Source organism: Peromyscus eremicus, chromosome 14 (assembly GCF_949786415.1).
Source record: "Peromyscus eremicus chromosome 14, PerEre_H2_v1, whole genome shotgun sequence".
NCBI classification, from domain to species: Eukaryota; Metazoa; Chordata; class Mammalia; order Rodentia; family Cricetidae; genus Peromyscus; species Peromyscus eremicus.
This window is the reverse complement of record NC_081430.1, coordinates 37,429,339-37,457,253: the sequence shown is the minus strand read 5'-3', so window position 1 is coordinate 37,457,253 and position 27,915 is coordinate 37,429,339. Positions and strand designations below refer to the sequence as shown.

The 27,915-nt window shown below is 50.0% G+C and overlaps 1 protein-coding gene and 1 long non-coding RNA gene across 2 annotated transcripts; one reads left to right on the top strand and one right to left on the bottom strand.

The window, feature by feature from the left end:
- Positions 1 to 1,037: 1,037 nt before the first annotated feature.
- Positions 1,038 to 22,739, bottom strand: Adck1 (aarF domain containing kinase 1). The gene is made up of 6 exons (XM_059279409.1): positions 22,395 to 22,739; positions 16,901 to 17,017; positions 7,109 to 7,258; positions 5,561 to 5,758; positions 3,255 to 3,448; positions 1,038 to 1,451 (listed from the first exon to the last, which is right to left on the bottom strand). The coding sequence occupies exons 1-6, from the start codon at positions 22,722 to 22,724 to the stop codon at positions 1,280 to 1,282; spliced, it is 1,161 nt and encodes a 386-aa protein (XP_059135392.1). The 5' UTR covers positions 22,725 to 22,739; the 3' UTR covers positions 1,038 to 1,279.
- On the top strand, positions 21,373 to 23,416 carry LOC131924178 (uncharacterized). The gene is made up of 2 exons (XR_009382811.1): positions 21,373 to 21,462; positions 22,458 to 23,416. It is a non-coding gene; the product is annotated as an uncharacterized LOC131924178 (long non-coding RNA).
- The last annotated feature ends 4,499 nt before the right edge of the window (positions 23,417 to 27,915 follow it).

Here is a 27,915-nt window from a genome sequence, read left to right as displayed (position 1 = left end):
CTAGAAAAATCTGCTTGTTGTATCATTAACAAAGAGAATAGAAATGAGGCTCAGATTTGGGGTTTTCTGATCAGACAGTTATCCATCTGCAAGCGTGGGTGATCATGGACAAGGGCCTGCCATATGTGGGGTCTCGGAGACCCAGAGACCATGCAGACACAGGAGCAGATGATGGACTCAGGAGAGGTGAATGCTGACAAGGCAATAGATCAGAAACAGAATTTCAACAGGTGACATGGATGTGTCAGAATGGACATAGCCACAAAGACTGTGGTTTCATCAGGAAGACTGATGTCTCCAAAGACCTGGGAGGAACAGATACAATCCTAGACCTGAGATTCGGGCCATTGACTGAGAACCAGAGGGTAAGTTAGGACCTAACCAGTTGAACAAGGCAAGTGCCCCAGTCATTGGAAACAAGTGGGAGCCTATCTCCGCCCCTAGGTCCAAGCTCTGGGCTTTTTAATACCGCCAATGAAGATCTGGGATGTAGAAGGCAGGAGAAGCCTCCAAGGAGCAGGATGTGGCCATGTGGCAGGAGGGGTCTTACAGCCTGCCTGGCTCCCAGGGGCAAGGTCCCAGGGTACATGGTGTTCAGGTCCACTGCCAACTATGTAGATTTGCTCCCAACCCAGAAAATAAATTCTAAAACCGAACCAGACTTCATCCTCCTAGGGCTCCCAAGAAACCTATAGGTTTCCCAAGGAAGCAGCTACCAGGAGCAACTTAAGTCCAAATGGAGCCATTGAGTCAGGAGGGGCAGTCCCTGCAACCTTGAAAGGGTTTATTGAAACACAAAACACACAACACTGGAGGTGTCACCATGACAGCAGGAGCCCACAGCTGTACACTTTACCCTCCCATGCAGCCTTCACTGAGGTGAGATACCTTTGGGAGTGATATGGCAAAAATGAAGTCTGTTCTGAGGACCTACTTATTTCCTCCAAGTTAAACGTGCCCTCTGGCACATGTGGTCGGTCCTTTCTGACAATCCCCATAAATGTGGGGAGGACTAAGCCAACGGCACCTACAGGAGATGGGAAGAAGGTTGCTTTATCCCCTCCCTAGAGAAAGATAACTCACTCCCCGGTACAGTCCAGGGCCCCAAGTCAAGGCTACAGTGGGGGGCTCCAATGGCAGAGTGTGATGGTGCCATGGACGACCATCCTGGGACCACAGGCCAACCCTCGGCTGACATGGGTGAGTGGGTACTCAGAGCATGAAAGAACAAATGAGGTGTGGAAAGACACTAGGAAGGAGCAGGGGACCACAGTCACACTCAGTGTGGAGCCCAAGTCAGCCAGCCCAGGAGAGTTGAGATCCAGCAGACTAGCCTCAAGCCCTTCACTCGAAGCAGAAGTTCATGAAGGTTGATCTGCCAGAGGCTAAAGGCCTCGCTGAAAGATATCTGGATCCTTCTGAAGAATGAACAGGCATCTCTCTTCCTGTGCCTAGAGGAGGAGGGCGAGGAGAAGACACAGAGGTGAGAAAACATCAGCTCAGCACCATGGAGAAAAATAAAAGACAGCAGGTGGCCTGGCTCACCAGCTCCCAGACCCTGGGGACCACTTGGTTACCTGACCACACAACTGCCCAGTCTGGGAAGCAGAGGGACTCGAATGTCCCAAAGAAGATGTCCAAAGCAATAAAATCATGAGGCATCAAGGCTCCGATCCCCTCGCCCTGGAGAACATTGCGTGGTTTCTTTTTCCAAAAGTACAGAAAATATATGCCAACCCAGAGTCCCATCTCACCCTGACTCAAGTACAGTCAGAGCCTCTGCAAAGGGTCAGGTGACTCTGGGAGGCTGAGCACTTTACATGTCAATCCAGCTCAGTCTCTCTAAACCAAACACAAGACACGGTGAAAACTGGAATTTATGATAATGACCTCCGGCTAGGTTTTAGGCTGGGAGCTAATCAAGCCACAGAGGTCTTTCTCAAAGCTGCTATATTACAGAAATTACAAGGTCCCTATCAGGAACCTGTCTGTGAACCTGTCACCCTCTAGTAGATTCCCCAGGTGTCTGGATCCCAGATTAGCAGGCTCCATAATTCTCATTTCCCCAAGGAAGTTTATAAACACAGGTTATCAGATTCTAAGACATCAGAGGGTGCATCCTGCATCATAGGGGTTTACCTCAACTAAATGTGTCTCTCTTTTTTCACATCCTCAGGGTCACACATCCTTCCAGGAAATGTAGCATTCCTCCCAACCCTAGCCATCTGATAATCAGGGAGAGCCTAGATAGGCCCCAGCCGTGGACTACTGGTCAACCATATGGTATGAAACCCTCCTCTTCCTCTGAAACATGGGTCTGAACTCACCTTAGAGGCCCACCATGCTGCTGTCTACCCATTTATCTGTCTATGGTGTTAGTAACTCTTCTCAGAGTCTCTTACCCCAAATGGCTGTCTGCCTCCCAGACCCCACTGAGCTCCAAACCTGAGGCCTTTCACTTTTTAAGACTCGTCTTCCTCTGCCCTTGGAGAAAAGATAAATCACATTCTACCCTTCCTGGGTCAGAGTATTTTGCTGTAACCCAATCTCATATTTGCTAGTGAATGCATGGTCTATGTGGCCATATCTGTTAGTTGCCCAGAATGATCCATTCCCTCCCCAGGATGGACAGGCTGGGATGTGACCATTAAGATAGGCTTCCTCTCTGGGCTGAGAACATTCTGCCAGACCACAGCCTTTCTGGTGTATTCACTGGAAGCTTGCTCCTCTGGAGCCTTCCTGAAGAAGCACAGCTCTCCTTATCATCAATGTCTCATCAATCAATGCTAAGGCATCTAGAAAGATCTGTGACCCTGAGAGAGCCTACTAGCCACACCTTCCCAGCTCACAGCCACATCGCCAGGATAAAGAGCAATGGTCTCAATGCCTGGGCTGGTACTCGGAGCCAAGTCCCAGTGCCAATTAGAGACAGGGTCATGTTGGGGGCTACCTGAGATGCTCAGAAACGAACTTCAAACTCTGAGGGAAAGAATCATCTGGAAAGCTGGACTGGGAGGATGAGATCCCAGATGCTATCATTTGGCAAAGTACATGAGTTCTAGGCCACCCAAAGACACTGTCTCAAGACACCTGCTGACTCACTGCAGCTGATTTTGCCCCCATGATTCTCTGAAGGGAGATCTAGAGCTTGAGAAGCCGAGATAGGGCCTAAGGACTGAATCACCATTCAGCAGAGCCCATGGAACAGTTCCCGGAAGTGGGGGGTGGCCAAGACAAGACGGGAGCGTACTCACTCGGCCAGGGCCCTGATGCAACACCGAGACATGTTGAGGAAGGAGCTAGCACTGGATCGGGTGCCCAGGGTGGTCTCAATGCTACGGAGCAGATCATTGGTCTTCAGGATGAGCAGCATCTGGCGAGGCACGTGGTTAAGGAGCTGGCTGATCTCGGGCAGGTAGCTGGCCGCGTTATCTCGGATCTCTGAGTCCTAGACGGTAGCAAGAAGACATGAGAATGGACGGTGTGGCACGCGAAGGTCATGGTGCCAGGCATGTGGGTAGCCTGTGACCAAGAGGACACCAAGAAGCTCCGGGTGGGAGCTTCTAGCACAGCTACCCTGGCACCCTGTGGAGCATCTCCCCACCACCACCAAAGAAAAGAGAAGCATGGGAGCCCTGTGGCCCAACCATCCAGATGGGAGTTCCTAGGCTGGCTCCCAGGCAAGCCCTGGAAACAGCACTAGGGTACACTGAGAAAGGGCCAAGGACTCTTGAAGGCTTTACTGGGTGCCAATCTCAAGGCCTGGAAGAAGTCCTACCAGCTACCCAAGCCCAGTCCTATATAGTCCATAGATAGAACACCCAGGTCCCACCCCAGTCTTGCACCACATCCTATCTCCTGTCCCCTGTGCTCTACCATGGCCTGGGTCCTGACGGTGGGTGCCTGCCCAATAGCCAGCACCCCCTCTCCTCTTTAAAGCGGCCCCACTGTTTATCTGACCCTTCGGGTCATGCTCTTCAGGAACCAAGAGCTACTTGCTAGCCCCGGGCTACTGGTATCTTGTTCATTCTCAGCCAGTGGTGGTTCTGAGTACTTATCTCCCTCCTAAGTGACTGGCTCATCGCACCTCACTCCACTTAAAACATCGGACCTGAGCATCCTACTCAGAGCCTGCCAAGGGCTTCCCTTCCTCTGGAGAGCCGAGTCCATACCTCTTCCCACAGTACGTAAGGCCCCGTGTGGTGTTCTCTGTGCCCTGCCATCCTCCAGACCACACGAAATGCTTTTACCCTGGGCCTTAGTGTGCGGGGAGTGCATCCTTCAGGCGCTCCCGAGGCTGGTGTCTTTCTCATCCTTCACACCTCGGCTCAAATGTCAACCACTATCCCAGGTCTCTGCGCCAGGCTCCCCAACCCCTTCCTCACACCACTTTCCTTGTTTCCGCCAAGGTCCCTGTAACCTGCAATTATCCCATTGCTTGTTTGTTCGGTTGTTGACTGTCTGTCTCTCTCAACCAAAGTGTAAATTACACAAAAGGCCTGTCTGTCTGTTGATCGCGGGATCCTTGAAGCACGCTCAGGGGCCAGCTAAAGCAAATGTTTATTGAATGAATGAACTCCGGGAACTGTGAGCAGGCGCTTTACATGCAAAGGACAGTAGCACCGGAAGCGGAGCTCCTACCATCCCTAAATTTCCCCTCTTCTAGGGTGCTTTTTAAGGCTGGAGAGCCTGGAATAGCATGGTGCTCATCACTGCCCCTAGGCCTGCTGGAGGAAGGCACCCGTTTGAAGGAAAATGGAGCCAATAACTGCTGAGAGATAGACTCTTGAAGACCTTGTTTGAGACTCTGGATCCAGCCTTTGCTAGGGGCGCTGGTAACAAGGCAGCTTGCAGCAGGGAAGGACCCCCGAGGCCCAAATGGCTGATGGGAACATCCAAGGTCATGGGTCCCAGGGAGGGGAGGTGCCAGAAGCAGTGCCCAGGCTCTCCGGAAGCATGAGAGAAGAGGCCTCGGTGGGGCCTGAGCCTGCTCACCACTAAGAAATGAGCCAATAAGCTCCCGTGAGCCTGGGCAGGCGCACAGAGGGGGACAGGAATACGGGGAGCGGGAGCTCCCAAAAGTCCGCGTCTTGTCTAGACAGTCGAAGTCCATGAATGAAGGAGCAAAAAGTAAGGAAAAGGGGCTGGTTCACTCGGACAGAGCTGTTTGCGGATGGAGAGGAAGCCAGAGAGGACGCGGGCCCAGGGAACGGTGCCCAGTGGGTGGGAGACGGGCAAGAGCTGCAGGAGTAAGATGGCCCTGGAAGGTGCTGGGGGAACCCTGGCATCTCACTAAGCTACTGAGGTCTAGGATTTTAAGTCCACAAGCCTTACCTCTATGCCAGGCTAATAAGGTCCCAGGGGACACGCTAGGCTATCCTTCCCCTCCCCTCCTCACCCCAGCACCATAGTTTCTACTCTCCTCCCTACTTCTCACCCTCTGTGGCTCCAATACAGCCCTTCCTACAGAGACACACAGCCCACCAATCACGAACCTTAGACACCGGGTTGGAAGGGGTCCACAGGCCCTGACCCTTGCATCTGGGACAGGGTCACCTACCTCAGTGGCGGTGGCTGGAGCTTGGCTAATGCCCCTTTTGACCGAGTCCCAGGACCGGGCTGTCAGCATACAGGCAAACAGTGGGTAAAGCTCTGCAGCCCCCAGGCGCTGGCTGTACTGCTTCACCCTCTCCATGTTGGTCCAGATCAGGGACTGCCACAGACGGCAGTAGTCCAGGCGGAACTCCTCCGTGAGCACCTAGAACCAGGGCAGCGCGGTCAGGAAGCAGTCTGTCTCGGCCCAAGGCCCGAACCCCGGACTAGTGCTGACCACTGCACAGGGAGATGAGGGGGACCATAGTCCCCCAACACTCAGCCACTCCTAACGCCTACGTTCAAAGCTAACAGAGTTTGAATATCATGAAGCTGAAATTCCTGGGATGAGAAACGATCTAGATTTCAGTTTTTCTCTCTCAGATTTACATATGCATAATATCTTGGGGCTGGATCACACATCTAAGCATGAAATTCATTTGTTTCATACATGCTTTACATGCGTGGCCTAAAGGTAGTTTTATACAATGTGTTTAACAATTTTCAGCATGAAACAAAGTTACGCGGCATAGAATTTTCCACTTGTGGTGTCATAGTGCTCAAAAGCTTCAAGCAGTGGGAATGCAGATTTTTGGATTAGGGATACTCAACCAGTACTGGTAAGCCTTGGTCCTAACTGGCAGAGACCGCTAACTGCCCTCCAAAGTCTATACTGTCATCTCCTTTTTAGGAACAGGCTGCTTCCCTGGTCTCCCACAAAGACATGCACAGTCCTCTTCCTCAACACTGACTGATGAGGAGCAAAACCTCCACCTCCCTGGAAGCTCTCCCATGCATTCCTTAGCCCTCTCTCCTCTGCTATCGCCTCCTGTGAGTCCTAGGGACCAGAGCTCTGTGGACTCCATCCACCACACCCAGGACTAGCGTGTGAGCAAGCCAATGAACTTCTGTCATGTCTGGGCCGTCTGTCACTGGGGGGCTCCATGTGACAATGGCGGGCCTAATTTGACCTGCACCCCATTTTACCAAGCCTTTTAGAGGAGGCTGAGACTGGGGATGTAGTATCAAAGCCTGAGAAAGGGGTTGAGGTGAATATGGAGTCTCCTCGGGACCGTCTGCCTCATGGAACCAGGTCAAGCCAGGGCCCCAGGTTGATAGCGCACGTCCCACTTTGACGGTTGTGGCTCATTCATACTAGCTGTTTATCCTCATTTCAGGAAGGCAGTCTAGGGCCTCCAGCTCCCACAGTCTCAACCCCATTTTCCTCGCTCGGGCTAAATATGCAGTCACCTGTCTCCTGAAGTTCCCTGGGAGGACAAAGCCACACTGGCACATCCCTCCTACCTGCTCCTCACAACAGCTGTAAAAGAGGCCAGAGCAACTTCCCTTGGTTGCACCGATGCTGAGATTCAGGAAACTCTTGAGCTAGGGCTATACAAAAATGGCGGTTCCTGGGGGAGGGGGCCCTTCTCAGCTACCCGCCCTCCCTCCCCTGCAGGGCTTCTGGAGGGCGTCGGGGGCTCCAATCCCACGAAGGAGCAGAGTTTTCTCCTACCTGGTAAAGCCCATGGTCCAAGAGGACAATCTCAGCCTTGCCAGTGTCTGGATGCTTCCGCACCAGCACATTGCCTGGGTGGGGGTCACAGTGCACGAAACCGTTGACGAAGATCATCTCGCTGTACATCTTGCCCAGGTGGCAGGAGATCTGAAAGGGAAGCGATCCCGTGGGAGCTCTGCCCTGCCGGGACTTGCTCCGGGGACTTCTCTCATCACCCAGTCTAGCCACTTTCAAGGGATGACAGGAATCACTGGGCCAGAGCAGTTTGAGATAATGCAGTTCTCACGTCTAAGACGGGGGGCTCAGCTCAAATGCGGCCACACATGAGAACCGCCTGGAACTCAGACGTGCCGGGACAGCCCTAGCCTCCAGTGTTCTCTGAGTTTCCCAATGTCATTTCCTGCAATGTAAGGGAGGAGAATGGCTGCCTCTTCATTTCCTGATGGCTGTCAGTCTTCACCTCCCACCCTGCCCTGCCCACGCTCCCCCCCTCCCCATCTCCCTCCACCCTGCTCTCTTATTAGCCCCTATTCACTCTTTCCCAAAGGTGACACTGGGTTGTGGGAACAATCCCACCCACTCCTTCAGAGAACAGGGCTGGTTCAGGAACAGGTGACAGACACAGTGACCCTCCTCTGGAGCTGCCCCTGATGCCAGGCCAGTCCTAGACAGACCCAGAGTCCAGGCCCTTGCTCCCCTGTCCCCATCCCCCAGAGCCCAATACTAATCTGATTTATGATGTCTGTACAGAAGAAACGACACTGGAGAGGCCATTTAAATCATCCTGTCATTTCTGCGCGCCCTGCCAAGGCAGCCTTCTTATCTCTACTCCCTTTTTTATTAAAGCGAAAAGCCTCTTCCCAGCTAGGGAGCGGCTGCTGAACAGAAGCAGACCCGGGGCCCCCAGACGATCTGTCGATGGGTCTCCAGGGGACAAAGAGAGGCTCGCCCAGAAGGTAGACGCCGCAGGACACCGACTGTCCTTGGCATTCCTTCCAGCCTCGGGTGAACCTCGTGGTCGTCAACAGATGAACACAGTGGAGACGAAGGAGCTGGGGCTCACGCAGAGGGGGCCCCAAGATTGAGATTCCTCCTCAACCGTTAAGTCCTGTGCAACAAGTTCAAGGACCTAAGGTCTTGCCTCCCTCCCTGTTCTCACCTTCCATCACACACACACACACACACACACACACACACACACACACACACACACAGGCCACATCAGCTTTCTCTCCTTCAATGATCCCAGTGTCTTCCCACCTCAGGCCTTTTGTGCAAACCATTCCTGCGGCCACAAAGCCCTCCTCCCATCTCCCCAGCGCCCCTTCCTCTCCAGGGCTGGAAGGGTGCTCCCACCACACTCTCCTAAAGGATACCTGGCTCTTTCTGTTACAGCACTAGCAATTATTCGTGTGATTATTTGACAAATGACCATCTGGTTCACTATCATAAACTCCTAGGACATCAGGGACTGGCTCTGTTTTGTTAAATGGCTTTATTGAGGTATAATTGATGTGCTATGGACTGGCTCTATTATGCATGCACTTGCTTGGACCAGCCCCAGACAAGCAAAGTAAGACTCTGCACTCAACCTGAATGAGCTCTCTCCATGGGAAGCGGGATGCTATGTTTATCTTAACCCTATCAGTCTCTCCCAAGACCCAACCATTTATAACCAGCACCAAGTTAAAAGATCAAGACTGACCTAACGGTCATGAATGATGGCATAGACCTATAGTTTCAGCACTTGGGAGCCTGAGATGGGAGGGCTGCAAGTCCAGGGCTAGCCTGGGCTACAAAAGACTTGAATAAAAGAATAGCCCCCGCATTAGAACATGCGCTGCCATCCTTACTAGTAATGCTCAAAAGGTAGGAACAATTATGACCTCCACTTTGCAGACAAGGGACTGTGAGCATTGAGGTTAAGACTGGTCAAAGCAGAGTCCTGTTTGTTCAAAGCAGGTATGACCACCAGCTGCTGAACGATGCCCACCTATATGGCTCACACCTACTTCTATACCTTTCCCTTGAGACCCTGAACCAGCTACTTATACTACCAGTTTCAGTAATAATAATTCTCATGGGTAACTGTGGAAGTGAATGAGCATGTTACAGGTCTCGGGACCTAGTGACCTCTTGTAGACGTCCCTGTGGTGGTTGTCACTGGTTCTTCCTAACAGGCCTGTAGAGAGGAAGATGCCAAAGGCACCACCCTACCACACCAGCATTCTGACTCCTGAAATCTGCCCCAGGTGAAACACATCTTGGGACTCGGTCATTCTCATTAGGAATAGAACTTTGTCCCAGGTCGAATCTCAGACTCGTGCTGAGATGGCAGGGGTCCCAGGGCCACTGTCTTCTATTTCCAGGGAGATGGACCTCAGCCAAAGCCGGTCCTGGATGAGCCAGCCAGTTCCCCATCCCTGTGCCACCAAGAACCCTTTATGTTAGGCTCCTTGGAGCTCCTGGGAGCCACGCTTCAAAAGGCCATATCTGACAAACCAATTCCATTTATTAAGTAATCATTCATTTTTATTTGTCAAGGACGCATATAAAGTCCAATCAGGGTTCCTGATCAGCCCAAGATAAGCAGCGCAGCCAGACTGAGCTGACGGGATTCCAGTCGAAATGTAGAGAAGTGACATTTCATTTAGTCTGGGCAAACCTGTCACAGAGAGATGTATGATCTCCCTTAAGCTTTCTGAAATATTGTTAATCGCTCTGGGCCCCTTATTTCTACAATGAAGGATGGCCCCCAGGGGCATGGGGACTCAGGGTGGGGGGTGCTCACATCCCTGAGGGCTGATCTTTCATGGGGCAGGTAGGGGTGCTGCTGACTACTACCATATACATGAGTGAAGCCACCAGAGAGAGCACATGCACACACTCACGCATACAACACACACACACACACACACACACACACACACACACACACACACACATCCCATTTCAAGACCCCTCAGCCAGCTGCCACTTGGAGACCTTCTTACTTGGGAGCTGCTCTGAATGCTCAGTCCAAGCAGATGTCACTAGGGCTGACGGGTATAGAAGGCAAAGCACAAGGAACAGTTGGCTGACGCCAACGGCTCAGCACCAAAGCCATCTTGGTGCTGCCGCTTTGGGCACAGGTGGCCCGAGAGATAAGCCGCCCCAGTCCTCGATCTCCATTAGCAGTTATGTGGGACTAACGCCATCTGTTCGACCTCCTCACAGGGCAACCTCGCAACTCAAAGTCAAATGCCATTACCCAGAGGAGAAAGCCATTACTCAAAGTTAGACACACAAATGTCATTGCTTGGGGTTTTTTTAGCGCTGTACGTTGTTTTAGACATGGAGGAAAAGGCATGCCCGTTCCTACGAAGTGTAACTGTCAGCATTATAAACACAGCTCACAAACACACAGAGAATGAAGTGTCCAAGGCTTTCAAGTCAACGGTGAGGAAGCAGGTATGATGGTAGACATGCTCTGCAAACAACTGTAAGAAGGCTGGGACTGACTCCAAACATTTAAACAGGAAAAGAGGAGAATTCCTGGATGAAATGTGAACTACTTATTGTCCTATGGGGTCTTAAGAAAAAAAATCAACCTTCAGGATTATCTTTTCTACTGGGCAGAAACTACTTGCGTCTCAACTGGGAAAGAGCTACAGGTTGATACAGGACTTCAGGCTGAGCTCATAATTGTAGATAACAAAGAAAAGTACATTTCCCTAGATTAAAAAATCCTCGGGGGAAGGGAGTTGGAACTGGCACGGTGCTGGTTGAACTACACCTAAGAATGACTTGGGAAGCGCATGCCACTCTTGTGGCTCTGTTTTCTTAGTTTTGGGTGAATTGTCTTTGCATCTTATAGGACTGTGCTGACAGCCTCTCTGGGAGTCAGTCTTTCCCCAGGGCTTCCAGCCCTTCCTATCAATACAGGTATTCAGGGTCCTGGAGAAGTCCCAGGCCTCTGCTAGGCTGGTACATCCCAGAAGCAAGGCCAAGATCCCTGAGCCCCTCTCTTAGTACTTCCATATTGCTTCAGCTACATCGTCTACAGAGGGACAGACCACCACGTCCTCAGTGGTGCCTCTGCCCTACAAGGAAGTATGGTATCCACATGATGACGGGCAGGGGCACATTTTTGGAGTAGTCCATGATGGGCCAGGCTGTGCTCCAGATATTTAGCCATTCTTTGCAGGAAACAGCAGAAGGGACTGGGGTTGGGGATAAAAAGACAGGAAGCCTGATCACTTGCTCAGAAGTTAGTGATGCTGATCTGTCAGATGACCTGACTCCGGAGAACAGGTGCTCAATCGTCAGTCCACCTGCCTCTCCACTGCAGGGAGAGCTTCCCCAAGGCTGACTTCTGAGACACTGTCTGTCTGAAGAAAAGGACCTTGGGAAGAAATCCTGGCTGGGTGACTCCCCCAGGACAGTGCTCTTTACTAAAAAGCCACTGAGAAGTCTGAATTGTACTGTGTGAAAAGAATGTGCCACTCACCAGGTGGTGGTGGCGCATGCCTTTAATCCTAGCACTCTGTGAGTTCGAGGCCAGCCTGGGCTACAGAGTGAGTTCCAAAAAAGATGCAAAGCTACACAGAGAAACTCTGTCTCAAAAAACAAAAAAAAAAAAAAAAAGAAAGAAAGAAAGAAAGAATGTGCCACTTGTATGTGATCTCACTAATTACAAACGCCTTTATTCTCTAACAGTAGGGAAGAAGGGAAAAAAACAGGACGCCATAAAAAGGCTGAGTAAAGAATTAATTGAGTAAATAATATTTAAATCAAGGAGTTATTTTGGGACTTTTCTCAAGGCCTGAATTGGCTGAAAGTAGTTTAATTGGTCTATAATTGTGTGAATTAATTCATTCCTACCCCCAAGGAAAAGTCTATGTATGTTCCTGGGTGGGGGTGTCTCCAAAAGCAAGGCCAACGTCTGTGAGAGAAAGGAGAGGCTGCTGTTGTGACATCTGTCCCCAGAGCCTGCCAGATTCTCCACAGAGCCCAGCCTGCTGCCTGGGGCACGTCACCATCACCCTCCCCCTGTCACCAGGAACAAACATTGAGATACAGAAACTGTAGACCGCTCCAGCTGCCCAGTGCTGCCCAGTGCTGAAGTCAATTTATTCTTGGCACACAGTGATCTTAGATGAGCAAGTGTGGGATGATGGCCCTGAACACCAGATGCCATGAGTCACTCAACCTCACACAGTGGTAGCGAGGACAGGCAGGAGCAAAAGCACCACAGGAAACTGAGGCAGGGTCCCAGGAAACTGAAGAGTGGCTCTGACAGCGGGCACTTGGAAAAAGTCTCCTGTTGGGACTTACGTCTTAAACGCCCCCACGGGCGGATGCTTTCAGAGGTGGCACTATTTGGAAGGTGGTGGAGTTTTTAGCAAGTGGGATCTTGTGGTGATGTTTTAATTGTGCTGAAATGTGATTTTATTTGTATGTTAATAAATAAAGTTTGCCTGGAGATCAGAGGTCACATAGCCATAAACAGCAGTCAGGCAGTGGTAGCTCACGCCCTTAATCCCATCACATGGCAGGCAGAGTCTCTGTGTGGTCAAGGACACAGTCAAGCGTAGTGACACGAGCCTTTAATCCCAGTACCAACCATAGAGACCTGGAGGTCTGTATAGACAGGCAGTGAACAAGGAAGTCATGTGGCTGGGCTTAGAGAAGGCAGAACAGGAAAGCAATAAAAACACAAGTCAGACAGGAAGAAGCTCTCTCAGGGGAAGCTACGGTGGGGAGATGGTGAGATAAGGTATTCGTGGCTCTTTGCTAATTCTCTGATCTCTTCGGCTATTACCCCTGTGTTTGGCTCTGTGTTTCTTACTTACTAAGACTGTTGAGAATTTCGTCTACAGAGTCTGGCTGGTGAAAGTAGATTATTTCAGGTGATAGCTGCCCTGGCTCCGCCTGAGACCTCTACTTTTTGATCTCTGACTATATAAAGACCCACTGTGCCATGGCCCCCTCCACAGAGTCACTCCAACCACCATGCCTTCCCGGCCATGATGGATGCAACCTTTTGAAACCATGAGCCAAAATAAACTCAAACTCTTCCTCAAGTTATTCGTCTAACAACAGGAAGTATTTTATCATAAAAAGAAAGTCAATACCGCTTCTTTAATTGGGCCTGACCAGACTTCACCTGAGAGCCAGACATGAGCATGTGAGGTAAGAAAGACTTCATCTCTCTATCAGAGGTGCCCGCAAGTCGTCCCAAGTCCAGAAAGTGAAATCCAGGGGTCACTGCCACCAGAACACATGTGAGGAAGGAACCGCTGCTGGCATCTGGAGTCTCATTCCTAGGGTGACAACTCACCCCACACACAGACTGCATACCCTTCCACCTTGCTTGGGTCATTGTAAAAGACCAGGAAAAGGATTCGCCCCTCCCTATTTCCCCTGCCCTTAACAAACATTGTCTTGTCAAGAAAACCAGAGAGCTGGGGCTTCACTGTCATTGTGCACTGGGCATATGCAGTAGGCTCAGAGCTCTGCTTCAGCTGTCAAAGGGTCCTTTGGTCACCCACAGTCTACTGCACACAGGGGAACCAGGGTTCCTAACAGCAACCCCACAGCACAACAGCTAGCTGACAAATGACAGTCTAGAGCCAGCACTAGACTCCAAAAACAGTGGCTCCAGAAAATTCCTTTGGCCCAACCAACCCCTCTGCTGTGAGAAATCAAATCCTCGGGAACTACCCAGGACCACCCACCATCCATGAGCATCCAGGAGTGATGGGGGTTAGAGACCGGAAATGGTTTTCCTTCTAATGATTCAGGAACTGGATCTCCAGCGTCCTCAGATACCAGCCAGCCAGAAGGGCTGTGAGGCTGGTACAACACAGAGCAAAACTGGGAAGGTTCCATTCTGTCCACACAGGGCAGTGACAGGAAGAAAGGTAATCAAGGCCAAGGTAGAAACTTCAGCCTGGCTTTTCTGATCTAAGGCACAGCATGCCAATCAAGTACCTCAAAAATCTATGCACTCACAGGCTACAGAGTGGGACAAGAAGGGAACAGAGGTTCTCAAAGACTCTACAGAGGAAGAGATGCCTCCATGAGTAATAATATCCTCAGCAATTATGAATTATAGAAAATGTTTTTACATGGTCCTGTTGCTTATAAAACTCGCATGCATGATGGCATCTGTCCCATAGCACAAAGGACTGAGACTCCTATCTCAAGGACTTCACCCGAGGGCACCGGAGCAATGGATGGCAGAACCAGACAATTCCAGGTACCCATCCTGTCCAGCACCAGGTCTCTTGGAAGCCCCACGCTTGGCTCTGTCCACATTTCCACTCTAGCACACATGGGCAGAATAATAGGTACTCAAAAGAAACATGCTGAAAGGTGACTCTGACTTCAAAGGAAAGAAAAGGCAACACCCCCATCACAAGAAGAGCAGATGGGTAACCACAGCAGCCAACGTGAGACATCAGGGGCATGGCCTGAGGACAGCCGGCGACAGAACAAAGGCTAAGGAGCCTTGAGCCAGCTACAGGCGCTCTGTGCCTGTGATCTCAGCTCCAAGGAGGCTTAGTACCTGCCATCTCTGGAAATAGGTGCTAAGGGTCCTAAAAGAAAAGATTAGTTAGAAAGTTTTTAAGGTTTCAGCTAAGTCCTAAATCCATCCCCACTCTAACAGAAGTTTACTCCCTGGTGAGTGAGGGGACAAACTCTATAGTCCTCCTCCTCTTCCTCCTCCTGGGGATCCTGAGGACCAGGGCTGAATCCAAGACCATGTAACTCTGGCCCTCTTCCAACTGGCTCTCTCCCTAAGGAAGTACCTGGCTGGCATCTCTCCCCAGAGCCCCTGGATCCAGTCAGTCTTCATAAACAGGTGATGTCTGCCCACCAGGACTCCTGCATCTGTCCCTGCTGCCCTGTGGCACCAACTCAGTCACCTTTCTCTTGACTAATTTCATGCCAATTAAGCCAGGCCTCAGCCCCGGCAGGGTCTTCAACCCACACTCAACTGAAATCCAATTAACCTTCGATAAAGGCCTTGCAATCGATAGTCCTTCTGTGGCTAGAAGAAGCAGCCCCATCTACCTGAAGAAGGCTCCCACACAACCTTTGCTTTTAATGAGATCAATGATAATTGCTGCCACCAGCTCTTAAAGTTACTGGCAACTATGATCCCTGGATGTATATACTGCCAGGCTCAGGGACATAAACAGCGGAACCCAGGCAGGCTCCTAGGTAGGGCCACCTGTGCTGCAGGTACACATGGCGAGTGAGCATTGATAGCTTGAGGGCTTTATCCTGGGGTGAGGTCTTCTGTGGACTCACTTGGAGACTCTGCAACCCTTTCCCACCCCAGATCCTCATGTGCACCCTGGGGTGGTTCCCAGGAATCTGCACAGCTATACAAACTCCCCTAATGGTTCTGAAATAGAGGGTCCCTGAACCATCCTGAGTCAGTGCTCACTAAGCCACAGAGTCACTAGGCTACAAAATATTCAAATAGAAAGGATCCTTTGTTAGGGGTCAGCTGGTCCATCACCTCCACTAAGAAAACTGAGGACCAGAGAGGTTGAGTCTGGCTTGTTTCATTCTTGAAAGATCTGGGTGTTCACTAAGGTTTGTCTGTCTGGATCGTGGCTTTTCCCACACACACAGGAATGGTGGAGGCAGGAACAAAGGGTTCAGAGGGTCCACCCTGCCCAGCGTCCACTAATCTCCAGCTGGTTCGGTCACAAGCAAGCCATGCCATCAGAGCACATATACTCATCTTGGAAAATCAGAGCCACCTCTGATAAGATGCCATCACAACCTTAGCTTGCTGGATCCAGAGAAATGAATGGACAGGGGTGAGCCCCTGGACTGGAAGTCCGTCTCTGGAAGGAGATGCCAGTGACAACACAGGGCAGAGGTGCTGGATCTCCTGATTAGCAGGCAGAGGCTCTGCTTCCTTGTAGGGAGATTCTAGAGGTGGTCACCCAGCAGGGCCCAGCACCCCACTGTAGCCTGACTCTGTGAAACACCCGGGCGCCACCCCTACACCTACCCTAGAGGCTGAAGGCAAGGGGAACATGCAGGTTTCCGGTGTGCTGCCAATTTCCTGCCACAGTTACTAATGTAGCCATCATCCAAGTGGCTGTAAGTTCTACTGTGGACCCACATGGGAGGGAGATGGAGAAGGTGGAGGAGAAAGGACCTGGGTTCTAATCCTGGTTGTAATCCCCACTGAGGATTTAGCTGATGATGTCTGGCTCTAGCCTGGGCACCCTAAATACCCAGACCCCGCACATGCAGGGGACTGCACCAACAACTTCATCTTTTCTAGGGGGCCCAGGGGTGACCAGGAAGCAGAAGGTTGGGTACAGACCCTGGTCCACTAGTCAGTTTTCCTGATACCAGGGGAACAGGAGGTAAAGACACAGCTTCATCTTCTCTCTTGCTCTGTGAAACTGATCCAGGTGACTGCCACAGTCCTTTGTTCCACACCTTGAGTCCTGCAGTGGTGGCCCAGGAGGGCAGGATGGGAGTTGATAAACAGGCACCAAAGAGACTAAGAGACTGACCCCCTGACTGGGTACCGCGGCTCAGCTGTATAGACTTGGCTGCTCTGAGAAAAGATGGCCACAGCAACCTCGTGCTCAGAGGCTTGCTTGTCCCTGTTGCCTCTATAGACCCAGGACCAGATGGAGAAGCCTAGGAGGACCCTCCCTGAAGGATGGCCGTGGGCCAGGCTCTTAGGGCCTCAGAGACCCAGGCCTACCCAGGCAGCCCCAACCACACGTTGTCCCCGTACCCCCAACACCAGCCCCACCTCACCTCATTCACGTCTATCTGGTTCTTCTCCATGTAGGCCTTGTCGTTGACCTGCCCTCCCTCCACGAATTCCATCAGGAGCACCCTCTTGGTGGACAGCTCCCAGTAGATCTGGGGGACCTGGAGAAGGAAAAGGTGAGTCACATCAGAGGAGGGGGTTGTGGTCAGGGTCGGCCGCTAGTCAAGTGCCGGGAGCCAGACACTGCCACATACTGCTTTTAGGTTGGAGCCACTGCCAGAAAGGAAAGCCTGGGTGAGGACTAGGCATACTGCTTCAGCCAGATGGCCGTTACAGCAGAACTCCCTCACGAGTCCTTCATGAAGGTGGGGGCAGCTTCATGATCCCCCCCAATGCTACTCCCCTATCCCCCTTCCATTACCACTCACCTCCCACCCCCAACCCCACTCCGCCATACTGCATGCCAGACACTATAATAGATATGGTAGGAAGCTGCTATTGTTAAGACTTCAATTGGAAATGTCCACCACAGGCTCATCATGCTTTGAAGGCCTGGTCCCCAGCTGGGGGGGGGGGGGGGCACTCTTTTGGGAGGTCTGGGAACTTTTAGGAGGTGAGTCCTGGCTGGTGGAAGAAGGGCCTCAGTAGAGGCAGGCCTTTGGTATAGGAGCTCAGGCCCTGGATCTGGAAGTTCTGTTTTCTGGTCCCCTGTGATGGAAAGAGCCTCCACTATACCCTTCTCAGCCACAAGCTCCACAACGACTTGACCACCATGAAGTGAAACCCTCTGAAGACGGAAGCCGGAACAAATCTTTCCTTCCTTAGGTTGTTTCCATCCGGTACCATGGTCAGTGTTGCACATGTAGCTAACACTAGTGTTAAAAGCTGTTTCCTTCTGCCTCTCCCTCCATCAGACCCTCGCAGGGCCCTAACTCTGCTACGGTGTTAGCACCTGGGAGATGGATACGTTGAGGCAATAGACCAAGGATAAATCTTGTTTTCTGCCGGTTTCCTACCAGCCTCCTATGGCAGAAAATGCTGGATCTTAACCCATTGTCTATTACCCATCTTCCTCTTCCCCACACGGGGGAAACTTAAACCCTTTCCCTGCCTGCCCCATAGTAGGTGGTCCTGTGATGCTGCTCGTGCCAATCAAATATAAGTGGCAGTTTATTAGAGGATCCAGGGAAGGGTTATTTTCTCTTCATAAAAGGGCATTTGTGGTATTCTTCTCTTTCTCCCACCCTGAAAGTGAAAGTGATTCTGGAAACAGTAACTGCCACCTTGAAAACACAGGAGTTTAAAAACAAACTTCAGAGAATCACAGGTACCAGCCCTGACACTTTCTAACTACTAAGCATCCTCAGCAGGTACTGAGGTACTTCTTTCTGCTTTATAAAGACAATAAACATTTTGTGACTTGTTTTTAATTATGTGTATGGGGACGGGGGTAGGGGGTACATGTGCCCATGAGTGCAAGTGCCCAGGGAGGCCAGAGGCATCACATCCCCTGGAGCTAGTGTTACAAGCAGTTGTGAGCCACTTGATGTGGGTGCTGGGAACCAAACCTGGGTCCTCTGGAAGAACAGGGCATGCTCTTCACTGCCGAGCCATCCCTCCAGCTCGAAGGACAACCATTAAAAACAAACAACAACAACAACTAAGCCAGGCGGTGGTGGCACATGCCTTTAATCCCAGCATTTGGGAGGCAGAGACAGGTGGATCTGTGAGTTCGAGGCCAGCCTGGTCTACAAAGTGAGATCCAGGACAGGCACCAAAGCTACACAGAGAAACCCTGTCTCAGGGGGGAAAAAAAAAAACCGCTGGATTGGGCTTTTTTTTTTTTTAATTTGCAAACAAATTATAAATTAATTGACACATTCCTACCCTCTGTGACTCTAAAAGCACCTAAAAGCAAAAGAAAGCGGGTTGCCTCAGGAACAGCAGGGGTCAGAGGGCGCCACGGGCTGTAGGATACCACATAAGCAGGTGACACAATCAGGACCACCAAAGCCATGATGCTTTCAGCATGCTATTTCTCCAAAATGTTGGCAAACTATTTCTTCTTAAGGAGAAAAACCAAGGGTGACTATTTCAAGTGTTTTGGGGACTGAATCCTCCCTCACCCACACCCAAGACCCATCTAGACAGCCCTTGAGTCCAGCTACATTCTGCCCCTAGTTCTTCTGAGACAGCTGTAACATCGATCATTCTCTTAGCTCCTGGTGCCCCCACCCCACCCACCCCCACCCCTGTTCCCTTCACTGGTGAGGGGCCCTGCAAGGGGCAGAGCTACCCACAAGTGAAGCCCTTGTGACGAGCCTAAGCTAGGTTTTCGCCATTTGGAAATCGAGACAGATCAAGAAATCTGTACCTCTTCTGTTGTTTTGAATGTGGGGTCTAGACACACTTGTCAACTCAAGACCAGTGCATGTTACAGTTGTTCCTGGTCTCCTGAGGAAAGGTCCATTACTTGGGAGTTAAGTTCTTCCATTGATCTGGAAACCTGAGCCCGGCAGTAGGCCCTGGGGCTCTGTAAACATTAGGCTAGAGCTCCAGCAGGACCGACTGGGCCATTTGGAGGACAGGCAGGAGAGCATCAAGGTTGGTGTGAGAGCCCAAGGCAGCAGGGGCAGAGATAAGCTAAGGCCTCCCCCCAGACCTTCATTCCCTACAACGTGACTGACCATTCCAGTCTGATAATCACATGCCCTTTTCCTCAGCTCCTCGGGGTTGGAAAATAGAAAAGATTATCACAGGGAAATGGCCACAAAAACCACCGAACAGCAAACTGCATGACTTAGCCCTCAAGTCCCCAGATGGCTACGTCTTACCCCTGCCCATCTACTTCCTCCATCCAGGAAGGGAAAACCGAGAGACAAACACAGGCAGGCAGCAATAAAGAAAGCAAGCTCTGGGAGGCATCTCGCCAGGTGCTCACTGGCCCCAGGAGGGCCACCACTGGCTATGGGACCCTGGCCTATGGTCTGTGTCATACAGGACAGCTCCACAGAGGCCCACCTGAGGGTTCTCCCTGCTCCCACGTCAAGACCATCCCAACCTCAAGAAGCAGTCCATAAAAAGTTCCAAGACCTTGGGTAGCCTTGACCTCATGGTGGGGCCTGGCCTTGTACTTCTGCTTTGTCCATGTGCTGTGGCTCGTCCAGACCCTTGGGGTACATTCCTTCTGCAGTCAGAGCCTGGCCAGGCAGAACACAGCTCAGCCTCCTACTTGCTGTATTGACTATGGACACAGGCACAGTCTCTCTGCATCCAAGTGCACACCCAGTAAGAGATGTTGATGGTTATAGAGGGAGCCGCTTCACCTCACTTACCATTAACATGGAAAGACCAGCTGCTGAGCTGCTAGTCAAACACTGGCTGTCCTGTGATGGCTACACAGTGACTCAGGAGGGTCCTGATCCATCTCAGGGCTGAGTCAATGCAATACACTCATGCAAACTTACGTGTCTCTGTGATTCAGAAATTTTTCCAAGAACTACTACAAAGGCAGTTTGACGTGCAGGCTTGAAGCCATGGCTGTGCCCACCCTAACCCTGCTTCTGCCCCTTGCTGGTTCACTGTGTAACCCTAGGCCAATGACTTGATCGCTGGGGACTCTGCTTCCCCACTGATGACATGGGGTTTAAGACGACACCATGGGGCTGTTAAGGATTAAAGAGTAAATACATGTGCAACACTTTTACGAATATCTAACACATTAAAAGGTCTGCTGTTACGATACGTGTTGCTCATCTGAGAGTCTAATAATCTACGACATTTCTCCAAAAGCACACATATCCCTCAGGCTCCTGACCTCATGCAAGAAACTCTGCCATGACCCTGCCCGATGCAACCCACTCTTGTGCCCACTCTACCCATAGGCATGCTCTTATCTCTTCCAGTTCCAAACCTATGCTTAGACAGCTTTTCCCTTCCTGCCTGTCCCCAACTATCCCCCAGGTTCATCACAAGCCTGATTGCCTGGCACAGCCCTGGTCCATGCATTCTCAGACCCATACTGTTCAGTCTGGCTGCCCTTCACCGTCTTCAGGCCTCCTCTCTATTTATTCAGTGATGGACTAAAGCCCAAAGATTTACTGTGAAGGGTCGAGGTTATTAAGCCCCCCCCCCCCTTAAGCACTAGAAAGGTCTCGCACATGAGAGGCAAACTCTTTGCTGAGGCTTAATTACGCACAGATGTTGTGATGGGGTGCCAGCGTGCAAGAGCAATCTATCTACAGTTTTAAAAGCTGAGCTGGGTTTGCAGCGTAGAAATTTGCTTCCTGCTTATGATGTGCTTAGGCAAAATTAATTACTCAGGAGCCTTCGTTCCTCCATTGTCTTAGGAATGGTATGTGAGTTCTGGCAGCCGTGGGTCAGATCAGTATGTTAATTATTTATCAATTTGGCATCCTTGTTTCAAAAATCTGTGTTGTTATTATTATTATTACATGTCTTGGTCTGGCAGTTGCTAGCTGGCTCCAGCCAGGGGATGATTCTGCTGTTTCCATGGAAACACTGGAGGAGATTGCTGGGTTGTCTGGCTCAGCACTCTGGCACCGAGGGGCACATCTGCCAGGTAAAAGGTGGCAGAAACTCTGAGGTGAGCAGCAGACACAGAGTCAGAGAGCCTGGGCTACAAGTGGAACTCTTCCCAAGACACAGCTGTGTATGGGCATGGGCTGGAAGAGGCCACCATCAGGATGTCAGCACCGTCAGTACACCAGAACTAAACCAGCACATGAAAATGCTCCCTGAACCCTGCTGTCTCCTCTCTACAGTCAGCACTTTTTGGAGTCCCTCTGAGCTCTTTGTCCTGGATAGATTAAGCACTTCCTCATGGGAAGCCACCAAAACGAAGAAACGTGTCCGTTGTGTGCAAGACACTTTGTAAGACAGTCAACACATGGGTCTGCTTACTCTAAGTAGAAAGTTTCCAGAGCAGGGGCCAACCTACAGTGCCTGCCACAGCAAGAGATCAAGAAAAACGATAAAAACAGGAAGACGAATACGAAATACGGGACATGCAAGGGGACACACATGGGAGGCCCCGCAGCCTTATGCTTCTTTTTCTGTGTCGTTGAGGTTTTGGAGTGTTGTGCTCCGTGTCTGTTTCTCTCGTGAGTCCTGAGGTCTCTGTTGCAGAGTTTTGCACACCGTAGTGATGGCTAGGGACGCTGTTGTAACAGAACTGGGTATGACATGAGCAAATGTAATAAGCATCTTTGGATCTGAGCGCAGTAGTGTTACTGTCACCGTTACCATGTTCTCTGGAGGCAGAGGCCACAGCACACAGTCCCACAGGGGTGCTCAGTTCACTCTAGGCAACGAACAGCTCCGTTCACTTGACTGACAGGTCAACAATCATAAACAGGGTTCATTCTCTTGGAAATTGCCTTCAAGGGCATTAATATGGGTCCAATTACCAATCACTCATCTTAAGTAAGAAGCTTTGGCAAAGAGATGTCCCAACTCACACCTTCTAAGTGGGGACACCCAGGGCAGGACTCACTCCCTACAGCCCTGCCCTCCTACCTTTAGGAAGTCAAAGTGCTTGAGCATGTGGGCCACTTTTTCCGCATTCTTTCCCTCATTTAGGAAGTCCAATTCGAGAGGCAGGTTCTTCTTGGCTTCATCCACCAGCCACATGAATTCGAAATCTGGGAAGAGCTGCTTCACAGCCAGGACGAGCACCTGAAATCCACCGAGCAAGCTGTCAGTCAGCCCATGGCGCCCGCCAAGGAAGGTACACTTCCTACCCGCTGGCTGGGTCTCCCCTAGAGGACGCGTAGGAGGGGGGACTGTTTTCCTGGCCTCTGTCCCTATAACTGTACCAAGTCCAAGATGATGAGAAGCGAACCGCATTCAGAAGTAACCCTGGCGACCGTTGGCTAGGTGCTCCCTGGCTGGGTACCCGGCTTTGAGCTGAGCACTCGTGTTCCTCTGAATCCACACAATTATGGGAGACGTGTAGGTACATGTCATGTCACTAATCAGGGCTCTGAGAGTTCCTGTGATTTTTCCAAATCTGCCCAGCAGGGAAGCCTGGGGCCAGCTCCAGGTGGGTCTACCAGGCTCCCAAGGCTTTGATCAAGACAGCTTCCATAAACAGTGCTTTGGCCACTCCCAGATTGGTTCTTGCCGGGTGTTTTGTTGTTTGTTTGGGGGACTGGGGACTAAACTTAGGGCTCTGCACATGGTAGGCAGGCAAGCTCTCAACAACTGACCGAACCCCTAGCCCAGAGTTGTCCTCCATCAACTTCTAAAGGGTAGAGGAGGTGCTTCTGCTGGAGCTGCGTGGCTGGGACTGAGGCAGTTACCAGACATGCGCCGAGCCTGTCTGACTCACAGTTCTGAAATCAGAAATCTGAAATCAGAAATGCCCCAAGATCTGAAACTTCCTGAATGCTCGCATGACGTCACAGAGGGAAACTTCCACACCTGACCTCATGACGGGCTGCATTCGAAACGCAAGAGCACTAAAGTTATTGTATAAAATTACCTTCCGGCTACGAGTGTAAAATGTATATGAGACATAAATGAATTCTGTCTTTAGACATGGGACCATCCCCAAGATGCTTCATTATATCCGTGTAAAATTCCTTAATCCAAACAAGCCTAAAACACTCCTGGTCCCCAGCATTTTTTGATAGGAGATATATTCACCCTGCCTTATTTCCTGTTGTCTTCATAAAATAAGACCTTTCATCGTTAAAAAAAAAAAAAATGAATAAAGAAACATACAAACTTGACAAGACAAAGGTTTGTGCACCTAGATGAAAAACTTAGAATTTTGTCACTTAGATTCACTGTGGATTCTTGAGTGATGAGATAATGATCACAAGTTTTATCTAGCATCTGGGTGTGAGTTTGATGATGTGAGAGGTAGAGGACAAGAACTCTATGAGAGGGGGCTGGAGAGATGGCTCATGGGTTAAGAACACTGGCTGCTCTTCCAGAGGTCCTGAGTTCAATTTCCAGCAACCACATGATGGCTCACAGCCATCTGTAATGAGATCTGGTGCCCTCTCCTGGTGTGCAGCCGTACATGGAGGCAGAACACTGTATACATAATAAATAAATAAATCAAAAAAAAAAAAAAAAAAAAAGAACCCAGTGAGAGGAGCCAAACACATACCCACCCCCACAGGCGTGGGGAATCGGTGTCAATGTCCCCCTCACTCCTCACCTCCCTTTCCAATCCCCAGAGGGACTCACTGAGCCCCACTGACAGACTGGTTCTGCACCTCCATTTGTGCTGGCCTCAGAGTATGCACACTATACTAGACACATGTGAGAAAAAGATAATTCAAAACCTATCAGGAAGCCATCACCCAAAAGGCACTGCTGCTTTGTTTTGAAACCTTGTGATCTCTGTGGTATACCAGGTGCCATTCTAAGAACCGTCACATGGGGTTACTCTGGTCAATTTCTAACACAACCCTTTTTAATTACATTGAGACATGGTCTAATTTCTCTCCAGTCTTGTCCAGTCTTTCACAGGCTGGACCTATGACCTTACACCAACTGGCTTCATCGGTTGTGTTTCTGTTTGTGGCGCATGAAACAAGAAGGGAGCGGTGACCACAGTGGGCCAGGGTCAGCGTCAGACCCGGGCACCTGGACGAAACAGCCTACAGGCACCACATCTCATCAGGTATCCTGAGATGACCCTCAGCTGCCACTGAAGTAGAGACAGAGCAAGTACACAAAAATCCAAGTGGCTGTCCCAGACCTAAGCCCAGCCTGGGGCACCGGGACCATGGAAAGCAACTGAATGCCTCTTTCTGGGTCCCAAGCTCAGAAAAAAACAAAACAAACAACAAAACTCCGGGCGTTGTGCTCTGGTCTGAATGCTGGGCCTCATCTAGAGGCGCAAGAGAGTCACGAGGTGAGCTCCCTGACTTGTACAATCAGTACTTGACCTCCTGGGCCAAACCTGGGTATACACAGGGAGGTACCTGTAGCCAACCCAGGTCTACACTGGCAGAAGCTGCTGACCAAGCAGCCATTACTCACTGTTTTCTGTATGTTCATGCTACTCATAAAATTTTTAATAATCCTTAATATCCAAGCATACGGAAAGGTATTTTAAAGGTTTTTCCATCACTAATCATTAATATAATTAGTCATTCCTTATGCTATTGGTCACCATTAGGACTCTATGCCATTCATCACAAAGGCAGACATTTTATTAATATTCATTGCTAATAACTAATTAGTACATTAGTTCATAAGCCCAAACCTTCACAGCACTCGAAGAACTGGGTTCCAAGTCATTCTGTGGGTGGCGGGTCCCTCAGTGGTTACACAGGCCCTCTTATCAGTGGAGCACACAAGAATCCTGAGGGCGCCTTTAATCCCAGCACTCGGAGACAGAGACAGGCGGATCTCTGTGAGTTCGAGGCCAGCCTGGTCTACAGAGCGAGATCCAGGACAGGCACCAAAACTACAGAGAAACCTTGTCTTGGAAAAAAAAAAGAATCCTGAGGGCCTCTTAAACTGCCAATGGTCCCCAGCCCTTTATTTACTATTCTTTCCTATTCATAAAGGCTTATAATTCATAATGAGGCATAGTAAGAGAATAAGAAAAGTAAGTAATTATGATAATATACTGTAACAAACGTTAAACAGATGCAGTCTCAAAATACCTTCTTGTGTGTAGCTGGCTGTGGGTAACTGAGCCACAGACACCTGAAAACCGTGAAAAATCAAACCGGATAAAGGGAGCCTCTGTCCTTCAAACTGAGAGGTTTGCAGGCCAGTGAGATGAATCAGTGAGTAAACTCCACTGCATATCCTGATGATTAGAGTTCAACCCCCAAAGTCCACAGTGGAAGGAGAGACCCCGACCCAGGAGTTGTCTTCTGACCTCTACACAATGCGTGCAGGCACCCATAGTCATACACACACACACACACACACCATACACATATTTATTTTAAAATGAGAGACCTGTTAGAGAAGTCACCAGTCTCCCAGTCACAGCAGGTCACCATCCCCCTGTGTGCGGCGGCCAACTTGAAACTCGGCTGCCAGGAAGCGCACAGTTTTGCCCCAATGCACAGGGTTCACCAACCTCTCCCATTCACTAGGTGAGGAAGAGGAAGGGGAGGGTCACGGGTACGAGGGGCTTGGTTGCCGCGTCTCTCACTTTTCCTGGCCTACGAGAGTAAAGAAAGCCCTACTTCACCTTCTGGGTTCAGTGTGCATCCATCCAAGAGCCCGACCTAAGTAGATTCATTTTGGTTTCTTTCGGACAACATGCAAATGACTAAAATAAAGCAGGTGTTGTCGTCTGTTTGCCTTTTTACATTTCTTTCCCAAAATGCTCTTTCTCCATAAAGTTCTCCAGGAAGCCAGCGTTTTTACCAGCAGCCAGCATGTACTCAACACTTGCAGATGCGGATTGGACATTCACGTGAATGAAGAAATGAATAAGCAAATGAACACATGAATATTTCAAAGTATTCCGCTTATCCTCCAGACAGTTACATGCACAGTTTGCGTGATGTTCGGAATGGGCTGGGTTTTCTTTTGGAGATTTGGGTGGGAAAACACCTCTGAGCTCCCGAGAACCATAGAATAGCGAAGAATTCGCTTCCAGATCTGGAGCCTTATCAATCAAGGAACAGTGAGTAACGAATGCCTCCTTCAAGGTGAAGTCATCAAAATAGAGCAAGACGCCGTGGGCCAGGCCTGGTCATGCCAGCATGAGGGAGGCTGAGGCAGGATTGCTCTGAGTTCACCAACAGCCTGGGCTACAAATTGAGACGCTATATCAAAAACAGAAAAGAAAAATATAGGTACCAAAATTATTTTCCTGTATAGTAATTGCCTCACAGTAGACAAAAAACAATTGTGAGACATACAAAAATAAAATAGAAAAGTAGAAAATTGTAGAAGTTTGAAAACAAGTGACAGTTTTTATTTATTTATTTATCTATCTATATATTTATTCTTTTATTTATTTTTTTAAAGCAGAGTCTCTCTATCTAGTCCTGGATGTACTATAGCTCGCTATGTAGACCAGGTTAGCCTCAAACTCACAGAAATGCTCCTACCTCTGCCTCCCAAGTGCTAGAATCAAAGTCGTGCACCACCATGCCCGGCTATAGTGACATTTATTTATAATTGTCCCCACCCAAGAAAAAGAAAACATTCATCACTTAGTACCCACAATGTGCCAGCTATATGCTACAAGGAACTTCGCAGACACACTCTCATTTAATCCTCCTGCCCACTTTACAAAGTGCTTCTGGGAGCCGTGGGCACCCCTGAAACAGTTTCTAACTGCCCAGCCAGAATCTGGACCCAGGTTTTGCTCCATCCTTTCTAGAGTCCTGCCTCATACAAGACAGTGTGAGCTAACACAAATAGGAAGCTTGGGTAGGGCGCAGGAAAGAGCTGTGCATTCAGCCAAGTGCAGCGGGGGTTACTGCTATCAAATGCTGTAAGATAAACGCCGCTCCATGGAAATCAGTGCACAGAGCAAGGCCCACGCTGATCTGAGCTGGTAAGGATGGGTGCTGATGAGGATAGACCGTCAGCTCAGGGTTATGTAAACACCTGACACTGGCTGGGTTGATCGTCTTGTTTTTGTGGGTTTTTTTTGTTTTTTTTTTTTTTTTCAGGTAAGTTATTAAAGCTCGTGCCTTTTAGAACACAGAAGTCGAGAGTGAACACGATTTCCCATAGGATGGCTTCCATCCCTGCATATTTATCTGTTTCTTTTCACTAAAATCGCTGTTGGAGTCTGTGCCGATACAGGAATTACCTGGCCACCCACTGTTCAATCAGCAGAGTTAGAAAAGAAACAAGATGACAGGCACTGTGAATGCTGCTTAAAAAGTTACGAACAGGACTGTCGCCAGCCACTTCTTTAAAAGACCCTTGAGAGAGGCCAAGGGACATCAAGCGATAGATCGGACATTGGTACTCAGGCTGGAAAGCGCTGCCTCAACGCATCAGACCACTTGGGGACCGTGGCACAGGCAGGCATTGGCCGTGACATAGATCCTTAGGGGGTGATAGAGCAAGGGCTGTTCTCCATCAG

Coding starts and splice junctions, on each gene's coding strand:
- Adck1 (XM_059279409.1), bottom strand. CDS start 22,724: ATGCGGTTCGCTTCTCATCATCTTGGACTTGGTACAGTTATAGGGACA. Junction 3,449..5,560: donor CTCCAGCCACCGCCACTGAG/GTAGGTGACCCT, acceptor GCTACCGTCTAG/GACTCAGAGATCCGAGATAA. Junction 1,452..3,254: donor TGCATCAGGGCCCTGGCCGA/GTGAGTACGCTC, acceptor CTCCTCCTCTAG/GCACAGGAAGAGAGATGCCT.